Source organism: Sciurus vulgaris (genome assembly GCF_902686455.1).
Source record: "Sciurus vulgaris genome assembly, chromosome: 2".
Taxonomy (NCBI): Eukaryota; Metazoa; Chordata; class Mammalia; order Rodentia; family Sciuridae; genus Sciurus; species Sciurus vulgaris.
Genome location: NC_136462.1, coordinates 32,261,368 through 32,273,581, shown reverse-complemented (window position 1 = coordinate 32,273,581; position 12,214 = coordinate 32,261,368). Strand labels below are relative to the sequence as shown.

Genomic DNA, 12,214 nt, shown 5'->3' with positions numbered 1-12,214 from the left:
AAAATGTATTTTTACTGTTCATGAACATTCTCTAGATTAAGCTGGTGTCCCTAGGGAAATGTACAACTAAAATATTGATAACACAGCCTGCGGATATCATGAAAACCAGTATGAGCAATCCAGTACTGCTGGTTAAAAGCCTCTAACTCTTGCGACTGTATTTTCCTTTTCTCCTTTACAGTAAGATGCTGGGCTTAACCTTTTCTTGCCTGTGTGAGGTGTGTGTGCAGGGCATATAAGCAGGTGATTTGACTATATGAGATCTAATTCAGTGGAGCTTTGACCTATTTCCTAGTTCCCATCTTTAAGTTTGTGAAATTTATTATTATTAATATATCAGCCAAAAATACAGGTATTAGGTGGAATGTCCTAGTGATGGGAGAACTCTTTGTCAGCACTGTTTGTATCATCCCTGTTAAAACTCACAACCCAGAACCTACAAGAGACCTCCAGGTTAGACACACGTGGGAGCGTGGAATGGAGCAGTGCTGGTGGAAGGGGAGTCAGTCCTCTGTCCCTTGACATAGGAAAGCCTTAGCTGTATGGCGCATCAGGCAATAAACATTGCATACGATTGAGTCGATAAATAGCCTATCCCTTCAGGCATCACATTTTAACAATTTTTTATTCTTTATAAGATTTTAGGAACTTCTGGGAATGTAATGTTACATATAATTGCTTTGAAGTCAGTTGTTTAATAATGCGTTTGAATTCTGGTACATACCACTCACGACTTGTCCTCTCTAAATCATATTTGCCACATCTTTAAAAAAGAAAGAAATATCTATATTTTCATGGTTACTTGGCAAAGCAACTTGCTTACCTTTGCTGCACTCTGTCATTCTAACATAGTGATTGCAGTATTGGTCTTTGGCGCTCTGGTGTGCCAGCTCTAAATTATTGTATTTGGTAGCGTAATTCCAATATTTCAGTTCATTCATCAGCAACTTCTGCCACCCTCCTTGAGTCTCCAATTCCTCCTCCCTTTCCCTTTTCTTCCTCTGACTTTCCTCACCCTGAAAGGCACAAGGAAACATTTTCCTTCCTTTCTCTCCCACTACTCATCCGTAACTCCCCTGTTCTTGTTCCCCTTCCCTTCTGATTTTCCCACCCTAAAAGAAAGACAAAGCTCCCTACTGCTGATGGCTGTCTCCACTGGACAAGAACAGAGGTAGATGAATGGCAGGGAAAAAATATAAATGCCCAGGCCAGGAGACTGAGGGGGTACTGCCTTCCAGGGAAGCTGAAGGGACAGGCAGAGCCAAGAATGGCCAGAAGGAGCAAGCTGAGGATATAAAATCTAGCACATTTGTCTTGCCATCACAGTCCAAAAATTCTTAAAATTCAATTTAAGGTGACTTGCTGAACTAAATTCTTCTCTACTGGAGGGCAACATGCTACATTCGAATTTGAATTGGATAAATTTGTGTTCATGTAGAGAAGGTTCTTTTTTGTTTTTCTTTCTCTCTCTCTGTAATTCCTAGGAGCAGAAAGATGGACAGTGAACCAAAACTCAACTTTTACTATTAAAAACAATTCTTAGTCAAGTTGACTTTTGAACAACTAGAGTCTGATGATGATAGTAGTGAGTTTAACACGGGAAACTGAACCAAACTCTTCATCTGTACCAGTGGAACTAACATAGATGAGGACTGCCTGGAAATGCTGTTTTTGGAAATAATAGCTAGCACTGTTTTTTTCAATCAAAACAAAATGTCATGCATGAGGCCCTGGGTTCAATCCCAGCAACACACCACACACACACACACACACACACACACAAAATCTGCACAAATAGGCACATAAGTTCAAAGATATCTTTCCACCGTTATCAAACCAGAGATGGGTTTGTTTGGACAGTCTGAACAATGTGTTTGAAGTTAGTTTATAATTATCTCATTACCATTCCCCCAACTCAGAATATACCACTTCAGTGGCTAGGAAAAATTGCACAAAAATATAGTCAGGTTTTGATAATGACACACATGTATACACAAAGTTTAAATGATCATTTATTATTAACAAAGTATTTTTCATTTTTAGTTTTCAATTTGTTTATTATATATTGAGTTTATTTTTAAAATCACATTGTTTTTATCTGCCAAGTAATAATGAAATGATTATTTAATATTTATATTTTCATCAATTTATGTATTTTTGTTTTGTAATGTTTCTAAATTTTTATATTTGTGCTGTATTATATATTTGGATTTACTAGTTTATTTTATGAATTCTTAACACTTTTAATTAAACTATTAGAATTACTCTGCAGAGTAAACCCTTTCATTTGCACAGTGTCCTCTAAGGAGTACTTCAGATGAAACCTAAAAGTTGAGAGGACTTAAATCAAATGAAGAAGTGTTGTGGCAAGAATGTTCTAGGCAGAGTTTTTCAGATGGGGAAGAGTATAGTAAGTTTGTGCAGCTGAAAGAGAAGTTGGTACTCAGAGTTTGAAAGGATGATTTGAGAGTAGAATAATAGGCTGAGACAGGTCATGAGCAGCTTCAGGGAGCCATGAAAAGTCTGAGACTCTTTAGGAAGCCAGGGCTGGATTTTAAGTGTAGTGGTGGTCAGTCAGATTTGCATTTTAGTTGAATCACTGGACTGCTCTGTGAAGTTGGACAAAGCCAACTAGTTATTACACTCAGGCAAATAATGAGTAGGGTAAGTCATGGGCAGTGGGTGGAGAGATATTTAGGAACTAGCATTCACAGTGCATGGCAGTGGGTCTGGCCAAAGCGCCTGGGTGAATATTGTAGCTCTTGCTTACATGGGGTCTGCAGGGAGAGCTGTACTGGATAGGTTTATGTGGGAAGTAATGAGTTCTCTTCTGCAGAAGCCCATGGGATAGACAGTATTCTGTTAGGTAAATGTAGGCCTTAGACAATTCTGGAGTGGACATGGAAACTTAAAATGTCAGCAGTGGATGGAAGTGGAAGTCTGGGAGAGGATGGAAGGGAAATAAAATAGCAAAAGCAGCCCAGAGTGGTAGAAAAAATGTCAGAAGCAGGTGATGCCCGACAAAGGAGGAAGAAGAGGGCTTCTAGAAAAAACTGATTGATCGTCTGCTCCAGATGGAGAGCTTGAGTTAAGGTGAGGAACAGAAGTACCATTGATTTCAACTGGAAGGCCGTCATTGGTGACCCAGGCAGTGGAAATCAGATTATCACAAATCTAAAATGAGAAATTAGGCAGCTCTTTCAAAAGTTTGAAAGAAAGTTTGGAAGAAAGAAGAGATACCTGTTTTGCTTGAGAATGATAAGGAGCCAGGGTAAGTTGAATCATTAAAAAAAAAAAAGATGAAGGGGACTTTGACCTGATGGTGATGGGAAAGTGCCAGGAGAGGAAGAAGGTGAAGATAGAGGGTGACCAAGGCATTTTCGGAAAGGTGGAACAAGAAGGATGCTGGGGGCGAGGTCTTGGCGTGGAGGGAAAAGGAAGCAAGAGTCAGGCTGCAGGTGAATCTGTGAGTGGTGATAGAGGAGGAGGAAGTTTCTTTCTGAAATGGCTTCTCGTTCACTTTGTGATATAGACAGCATTGTCACTGGCTGAGGTTGAGAAGGTAGGTGGTGGGGAGGCTAAGGAGACTAGAGAATGTGTAGAGCACGGCCCTGTGGAAGTGGAGAGGAAGCTGGCCAGCGAAAGCTGGAGGAGAAGACTGGGATGAGTTGAGGAGACTGGTAAAGAGTCCACCGTGGCCCTGTGTCTTCCCCTGCCCTTCCTGAGATACGTGGGGTGTATGTAAAGAGTTTCTAGAGTCGGGTTGTGACTGATCTGTGAAGTGCAAGGAGCAGATTATAATGAATGCAACTCGGGCTCATCTTTGACGCATCCGCTCTTGTTCTGTAGCGCAATGTTAAAACAGCCTCTGAGGGTATCAAAGTGTGTTGATGGAAGCTCTTTGCTCCTTCAGTAAGTGGCCCCAGATTGCTGTCTTGTTTTTCTTTAAGTTCTTGTCCGCTTTTTTATACTATTTCTGTCTCCTCCCTTTCTGTTTTCTTCCTTGTTGTCAGTTGTTCTATCACATTGCTGTCTGCATGCAAGTCTGTATCAGCCCTACACCCTGGACTTTGTCAACATCTGGAATTATCACACCTCTGAAATAAAGCAGTGGGCTTGAAGACCAGACAAGCAAGCTTATTAGAATTGTGTGCAAAGTAAGAGTAAATAACCTCTGAGTGTGATTCTCATGTGCTGTGCTTTGAGGGTGTACATGAGTGTTTGTACATGAATTTTGTGACATTTATTGGGTTGTTTCTCAGTTGTCCATAATGAGATGTTTGTTGCCTGTATTCCCATTGTGTTTTTTCTTATTTTGAATTTCCATGGATTATAATATTCTTAGAGAGCTCTCAATATTTATGATTTATTTCTTGTAATTGTGCTTTAGTACTTACAAAGTATTTTAATACATTACCTAAAGTTTACAACCACATGATTAAATGTGTTATGCCATAATTTCTTATTATTCTCATGGATTTTCAAATATTTATATATTTTGTATGGAAATAACATGAATTTTCAAATATTTATGCATTTTGTATGCAAATAATGTACCATTTCACAAGTTGATCATTTAGTCATTTCACATGTAAATGAAAAAGAACAATGTAAAGAAAGTATTTTGGAGGTTTGAAGAATAAGTTATCTACTCTCACTTTTCATATATTTCTGTGTTGTATGGATTTTCCCATCTGTGAACATCTCGTGTACATATCAACACATTTGATTTTTAAAAGAATCATATTTAGGTGCCCAGTATATATCAACTCAACATTTTCTTTTAAGTTAATTTTGATCTCCACCTTTCTTCTTGTTAGGTGGAAAGTAAATTCAACACCAGTCATTGGAGATTTGCCCCTGCCCGCAAGGTTGTGCCCAAGGTTGGGGTATTGGGTGGTTGTATACACTGAGGAGAGGCCCCAGACTCATCATCACCTGGCCACACTGGTTGCCTAGGAGATGCCTGTCCTACCAGCCCACACATGCCCTCAGGTTCAGTGGCTTTGCTGAGTGCCTTTTGTGCTCACTACATGGGGGCCATTGGTAAGGCCAAGTCCCTGGACCCAGGCTCCTGCCTCCCTGGGGCACTTATTCCTTATTCCTTATTCCTCTCTCCAAATCGGGGACATCTTTTTAATCTGGAGGAAATCCTGCTCTCTTCAAACTCTACACTCAATAAGTTTTTTTTTTTTTTTTTTTTTTAACGAAAGCTAAAATACTGACAGAAACCTTCCCTTAGACAGGAAGCACACACAGTGTAGCCTATTAAAATGGTGGAACATGGGGGAAAAACACAAATTTCTTCCAAGAAATTATGGTAGAGTATTTAGCTGTAGCATAGTGAAAAACCCAGCAGGCCATCTCTGTTCAGTGTTATCTCCTCCAGAATGAAACCTGTGTAGCCTTCATTTTTTTATAAGTCATTGAAGGACACTTGTTACGTGTGCTTATATTTTATTGATAAGAGTAATATCTGAGTGGCGATATTAAATACCGAGCAGAATCTAGTATTTGTAAGTGTTAGGTAAATTTACTGACTTTGTTTTGTCTTATTTTACCTAAGAACACTGGAACTATTTTGGGGCTGATGAGAATCTTGGTCCGGTGGCTGTGAGCATTCGAAGGGAAAAACCAGAAGAAATGAAGGAAAATGGATCTCCATATAACTACCGAATAATTTTTCGAACTAGTGAGGTAAGTTCCAGGTGAGAAATATGTAGAGGCTTAATTGAAGTATGAAAAAATGAAGTAGTAGCAATATCTGAGCAGTAGCAGATTCAGTAGCACTTGGTCACGGTGTCCTTGGAATGAGCCAAACCCCTCCTGTCTTCACCCTGGTAATGATGGTGGTGGGCCAGATGCATAGATCTTGACCCGTACTTCCCTCTAGCTCTGGGTAGATGCAGTGGATGAAAGGGAGTTTTGATTCAGAGAAAGATCTTTCTATGAAGTGTCACCTAATGGATTGGAGCCCTCAGAATCCCAAGTGGGAATTGCATAATCTTACTCAGGACAGCTGGAAAGCATTAGTCAATTTGAGAAACCAGTGTGCTCCTGGATGAGAGCATGTCACCTAAGACTTAGCTCACTTGTCCAAATTATGGCAGAGGACATTGTTTGAGCCAAGAAGAGAGAAAGGGACTTTATTTCTCCTACTCTTGCTCTGCTGTGCCTTGGACATATACTGTATAGCCTGTAACACAGTTGGAACCAGAGGCTATCTACTTGTGGGTAAAAACAACTCTTTTGGAGTCTAAATACACATAATAATATGTGTTTTCATCTTAAAGTGAAACTCTAGTTAAAAAAAGAAAAACTAAAAGAGCCGACAAAGCTTTATAAAATTGTGAACAAGTTTGGGACCATGGGGTTCTTTTTTTTCCCCCAAACACATGTATTATTGTCCCAGTTATCAATGTGTTGCCTCTCAGCTCTAAACTCACTCTAGGATTGTTCTTATGCATTAATGCCTAATATCCTCTTGAGGTATCTAGAAAATAATGGTTTTGAAACTGGTTTATATAGGACATTTGGTTTCATTTCCCCTATTGAATCTAAGGGTAGATTCAGGAGTTGGCTTCACTTAGTAATTGAATCTAAGGGTAGATTCAGGAGTTGGCTTCACTTAGTATCTAGAAAATAATGGTTTTGAAACTGGTTTATATAGGACATTTGGTTTCATTTCCCCTATTGAATCTAAGGGTAGATTCAGGAGTTGGCTTCACTTAGTAATTGTTCCTAAGCTTGAACTCTGGGGAAATTAAAAATAGGATTTTTAACAGCAACACTTTAATGTGTTGTTTACAGTGGCCAGGGAGAAAGAAAAAGCTGACGTACTCCCCTGTCCTTGTCCATGTCAAAGCTACTTGTTGAGTGGTGTGCCGCGTCTGTTGAGGGTCCTGCGTTGGCAGGTGTACCCAAGCAGCTGCCCCCTCCAGCTTCCTGGACCCACCTGATTTCTGTGCACACCCTCATCTTACTTCCAAATGTTTGCGTCCTTCCTGCTGTGTCTCTTTCCCCTCCCAGGACTATTCTATTCTAACCCCATCATTTACTTCCTTTTCAGTGTTGTTTTTATCCATTAGCCTAACCTTCTTGCCACTGTCCTTACCCGATCCTTCCGGCAGAGGACTGGAGTTTCTTCTGAGCTCTTTTTTCTCAGACTCTGCCTCTGGCTCCTGCAGGTCCCTCTTCAGCTTGCCTCACCACGCTCCTCTCTGCCTGGTTACCTTCTGTGCTAGACTGTGCTGTGCTGTGAACCACCCAGCTCTTGCCTTTCCCTCCTGTTCTCTCACCTCTTACTACTTGCCACTAGCACCTCCCTCTGGTCTCTGGTCACAAGTTTAGCCCTTTATATGTTGGAATTCAAGCGAGTCCTGTCCCTTGGGTCCTTTCTCTTCACCTTTATGTTGAAATGTCCATCAAATGCTGTTCAAAACACCGTGGCTAGCCAGGCACCAAGGCACAGCCCATGACTCAGGAGGACGACACTGGCAGACGGCAATCTCAAGGCCAGCCTGGGTTTAGTGAGATGCTGTCTGAAAACTAAAAGGGGGTTGGGGAATGTAGCTCAGTGGTAGAAAGTCCCTGGGTTTATTCCCTAGTACCGCAAAACAAGCAAAAAGTAGCATGGCTGTTTGTTGTTTAACTTCAGATTGATGTTCAGTTCCTGACGACCTTGGGATTGTAGTTGTTCAGACCAGAAACCTTGAAATCACCTTCTGACTCTTCTTTCCTCCTACCCGCAAATCTGGTCTCCCAGCAATCCTCATCATTTTGTCTTCCGAATCCTGCAAGTCCAAATCTCAGCCATTGTCCCCTAGCCTGGACCTTGCTCTGGGAACTGCCTTCCTTGCCTCTGCCCTGAAGCTGGGCTTCCTTGCAGCTCAGTGGGGATCTCTTTGAAATGTAATCCAAATCTGCTCCATCCTCCTTCAAAATCCTTTAAAGGTTCGCCATATCCTTCTGAGTAAAAGCCAGTGTCCTTGGTAGCTCAGCGACCTAGCGTATCTGCTGCCCAGCTCTCTCTGCCACCTCATCTCAGGATCTCTCCTAACCTCTGCTGCCCAGTCTCTTATGACCACAGAGACCTCCTTGTGCTCTAGGTGACCTCAGGACACCGGCGCCTCTGGGCTTCAGTACTCCCTGTTCCTCGCTCTAACAGCATCTTCCGCATGCCCTTCCCTCTGGCCTTCTCTGATACATCACAGGGGGCCTTCTTTGACCTTGGGATCCAACATTTCTGTTCCTTTCCCATTTATAACATTTTTGTTGTCTGGCTTGGTTTTGATGGTGCAGTTGAATCCAAGGCCCCCCACATGCTAGGTAAGTGATGTACCCCCCCACCCCACTTTAAATTTGATTCCATGCTTTAGGCTTCGGTAACTCTTAACACTAGCTTACATATTGTACTTTTAAATCAAGTTTGCTTACTTGATTGTAAGCCCTGTGAGGTTGGAGACTTTTAGCTGAGTTGTTAATTACTATATGCCTAACACCTAAAAAAGTCCCTTCGAGGGGTTGGGGGTGAAGCATCATAGTTGAGCACTTGCCTAGCCTATGTGTGACCTCGGGCTCAATCCCCACATCTTAAGAGAAGAAAAATTATAATAAAGTTAAACTGTCCCTTCGCTCCTGTCTCCTTCCTTCCTCCCTCCCTTTCTCCCTCTCTTCTTTTCTTCTCCTTCCCCTTTTTCTTTTCTCCCTCCCTCCAGCCTTTACTTCCTCTAATGTTTATTTAATTAATTGTCACTAACTTTTCTGTAATTTTTTTTGCTTTCTAAGAAAAATGATCCTTATATATGTTTTAATTTTAATATCTGTATAAGACTTGTCATAGAGGTGAAATGACTTGGTAGAAGTATTTTTAAATGTTGGTCCTGCTGATACTCCTAGACCTTGGGGTTCAGTCAGTTCATTTGTTTTACTGAAGCAAGTTTATTAACTGTATAACAAAATAACACTTAGTTTGTATCAGGGACTTCCCAGGCCAGTGCATACAACGAGGAAAAAGAAAAAGAAAACATGGTCACAGCATTGGCACCTTTTGGCTTCAGTAAATAGCATCCACGTAACGGAGATAGAAGCCGATCTCTTTGCTCACAGTAGAAGTCAGTCATTGCAGAACATCAACAAAAAGACCTTCCATGTATTTGTAGGCATAGTGGTTTGCTTGTGAACCGTCTTCTGGCATGTGAGTATTTTTAAACACAGAAGCCCAAAGATTTTCTGAAGACTCTTCTTGTTTCTGGAAGTCATTAACGAAAATATCAGTACATAATGCCACTGAAACAGATGTAAAAATGAGTCATTCTTTCCTCATCTGCTTTGACTTTAAAGTTTTAAAGTTAGCCTTTGTCTTTCTGTGGTACAGGATGCAGTGATATGCATTTCTGGTCTTGGCTTCTAAACTGAAAATGCTCCCAGCCTTTGTGGTCCCTATCCAGGCGCGTATTACCTCATGAAGGGAAGAACCCAGTAGTTACTGAGTTGTTCACCCATTGCCCATAATTTTAAAACAAAGCAAAACCAAAACACTTTCTGTCAAATGAGATAGTAAGTAATAGGAAAATGATGATTTTTATATGTTATTTGAAATCATTTATAAATGAAAGGGGGAAAAAAGATCCTCACTAAATGAATAGGCTGCAAATACCCACACTAGCACCTTCTTCTGTTAAGAGTAAGATGCTGTTATGTTTGGCTTCCCTGCCCCCATCTGTCTTCCCTCCATCAGTTGGCAGATGTCACAGATTTTACTTCCTGGCAGTCCTTCCTTTGGATTTCCTTTTCCCTGCTAATCCTATATCATGCCTTCTTTGCCATTACCTAAAGACTTTTTTTAACTTCCTAACTGTATTCCCTGCCTCCAGTTTCTTCCTCTCATATCTCATTTGCCAGTTTAGTTTCTGAAATTGTACATTGTTTCCCCCATCTGAATGCATCCTGGGGTCACACAGGAGAGTGACTAGGTGCAAGTCCCTCAGTCGTCCTCAGGTCTTCTGCTCAGGGTCCTGGGCTCCCCCCAGCACATAGCTCCGTCATACTCCTCCCTTGTCCTCTCTGGTCCAGCTGTAGCAATCGTGCTTTCTTCTCCACCCTGGTTTTTCCTGTCTCTGTACCTTTGCTCATCTTATCTGATGTTTTATTTTTGTAGAAATTGTTCCTTTTTTCTACCACCCCTTTCTAATGCCATCCCTTCCTCTGGGGCCTTCCATTAGTCTCGAGCCACTCCGGTGCCTCGTCTGCCTCTGGGCTCTTAGGACTTGGTCTCCTTGTATTTCTCTTGGTAAACCCCTCTCTCCCTGGTTGCACTTGTGTCTCTCTCGCCTCTTGAGTATCTTCACGCTGCTCACTTCCCTTTACAGGTACTCCTGTCAGCTTGCTGATTGCAGCAGAATATCGTACAGCCTACACATTTAATGGGTATTTGTTTAGTTTGGTGCATTTCTCATGCCATCAAACAGTATTTAAATTACAGTAACAACTTCGCCACGTGAAAATTTTTGGAAGTTAAGAGCACTTTAGGCTTCGTGTCTGGTTAACTTTGCTCCAGCAAATCATTATTATGTAAAGAGATGTCTTTGCTTGAGTTTTTATTTCATAATAATAGAAGATATTTTAAGAAATAAGGGAAAACATAATTTCTAGTGCTATGCTGCTGTACTGTAATCACTGTCCTGTTATAGCAGCATTTGGAGATATAACAGTTTATGCTTGTCAACAAGGCATTAAGAAATTTAAAACTTTTTCCTGCCACTTACCTTTTATAATTCAAAAGGTGTAACTTTCAGATTCTATGCATTCATTCTTTTTTTTTATTAAAAATCATAAATTTACATAGGGCAATGTTGCTTGATTCATTCTGTAATTTTTTCCCTCCCCACCACCCCTCTTTTCCCTCTATACAGTCCTTCCTTCCTCCATTCTTAGCACCCTCCTTTTCCCTAACCCTAAACCTAACCCTAACCCTAACGCTAACCCCTCCCACCCCCCATTATATGTCCTCATCCGCTTATCAGCGAGATCATTCGTCCTTTAGTTTTTTGAGACTGGCTTATCTCACTTAGCATAATATTCTCCAATTTCATTCATTTGCCTGCAAATGCCATAATTGTATCATTCTTCATGGCGGAGTAATATTCCATTGTATATATATGCCACAGTTTCTTTATCCACTCATCAACTGAAGGGCATCTAGGTTGGTTCCACAATCTGGCTATGGTGAATTGAGCAGCTATGAACATTGATGTGGCTGTATCTCTGTAGTATGCTGATTTTAAGTCCTTTGGGTTATAGGCCATGGAGTGGGATAGCTGGGTCAAATGGTGGTTCCATTCCAAGCTTTCTGAGGAATCTCCATACTGCTTTCCAGAGTGGCTGCACTAATTTGCAACCCCACCAGTAATGTATGAGTGTACCTTTTTCCCCACATTCTCGCCAACACCTATTGTTGCTTGTGTTCTTGATAATCACCATTCTAATTGGGGTGAGATGAAATCTTAGGGTAGTTTTGATTTGCATTTCTCTTATTACTAGAGATGTTGAACATTTTTTCATGTATCTGTTGATTGCTTGTACATCTTCTTCTGTGAAGTGTCTGTTCATTTCCTTAGCCCATTTGTTGATCGGATTATTTGTATTCTAGGTGTAGAGTTTTTTGAGTTCGTTATAGATTCTGGAAATTAGCGCTCTATCTGAAGTATGAGTGCTAAGATATTCTCCCACTCTGTAGGCTCTCTCTTCACATTACTGATAGTTTCCTTTGCTGAGAGAAAGCTTTCTAGTTTGAATCTATCCCAGTTGTTGATTCTTGCTTTTATTTCTTGGGCTATGGGAGTCCTGTTAAGGAAGTCTGATCATAAGCCAACAAGTTGAAGGTTTGGACCTACTTTTTCTTCTATTAGATGCAGGGTCTCTGGTCTGATTCCAAGGTCCTTGATCCATTTTGAGTTGATTTTTGTGCAGGGTGAGAGATAGGGGTTTAGTTTCATTCTGTTGCATATGGATTTCCAGTTTTCCCAGCACCATTTGTTGAAGAGGCTATCTTTTCTCCATTGCATATTTTTGGCCCCTTTGTCGAGTATGAGAAAATTGCATTTATTTGGGTTTGTGTCCGTGTCCTCTATTCTGTACCATTGATCTACCTGTCTATTTTGGTACCAATACCATGCCATTTTTGTTACTATTGCTTTGTAATAGAGTTGAAGAT

At 40.9% G+C, this 12,214-nt stretch overlaps 1 protein-coding gene and 1 pseudogene across 15 annotated transcripts in view; one reads left to right on the top strand and one right to left on the bottom strand.

The window, feature by feature from the left end:
• LOC306653995 (dnaJ homolog subfamily B member 6-like) overlaps nt 1-12,214 on the bottom strand; it is a 420,043-nt pseudogene that overhangs the window by 211,177 nt on the left and 196,652 nt on the right. The gene's annotated exons all lie outside the window — the stretch shown is intronic.
• The window catches only part of SIPA1L1 (signal induced proliferation associated 1 like 1), a 362,908-nt gene that overhangs the window by 237,532 nt on the left and 113,162 nt on the right, over nt 1-12,214 (top strand). For all 14 annotated transcript variants that reach the window (XM_079127085.1, XM_079127079.1, XM_079127078.1 and 11 more), the window contains one exon: nt 5,567-5,697. In XM_079127085.1, the coding sequence (XP_078983211.1) occupies nt 5,567-5,697 (131 nt within the window). The remainder of the gene's footprint in view (nt 1-5,566; nt 5,698-12,214) is intronic.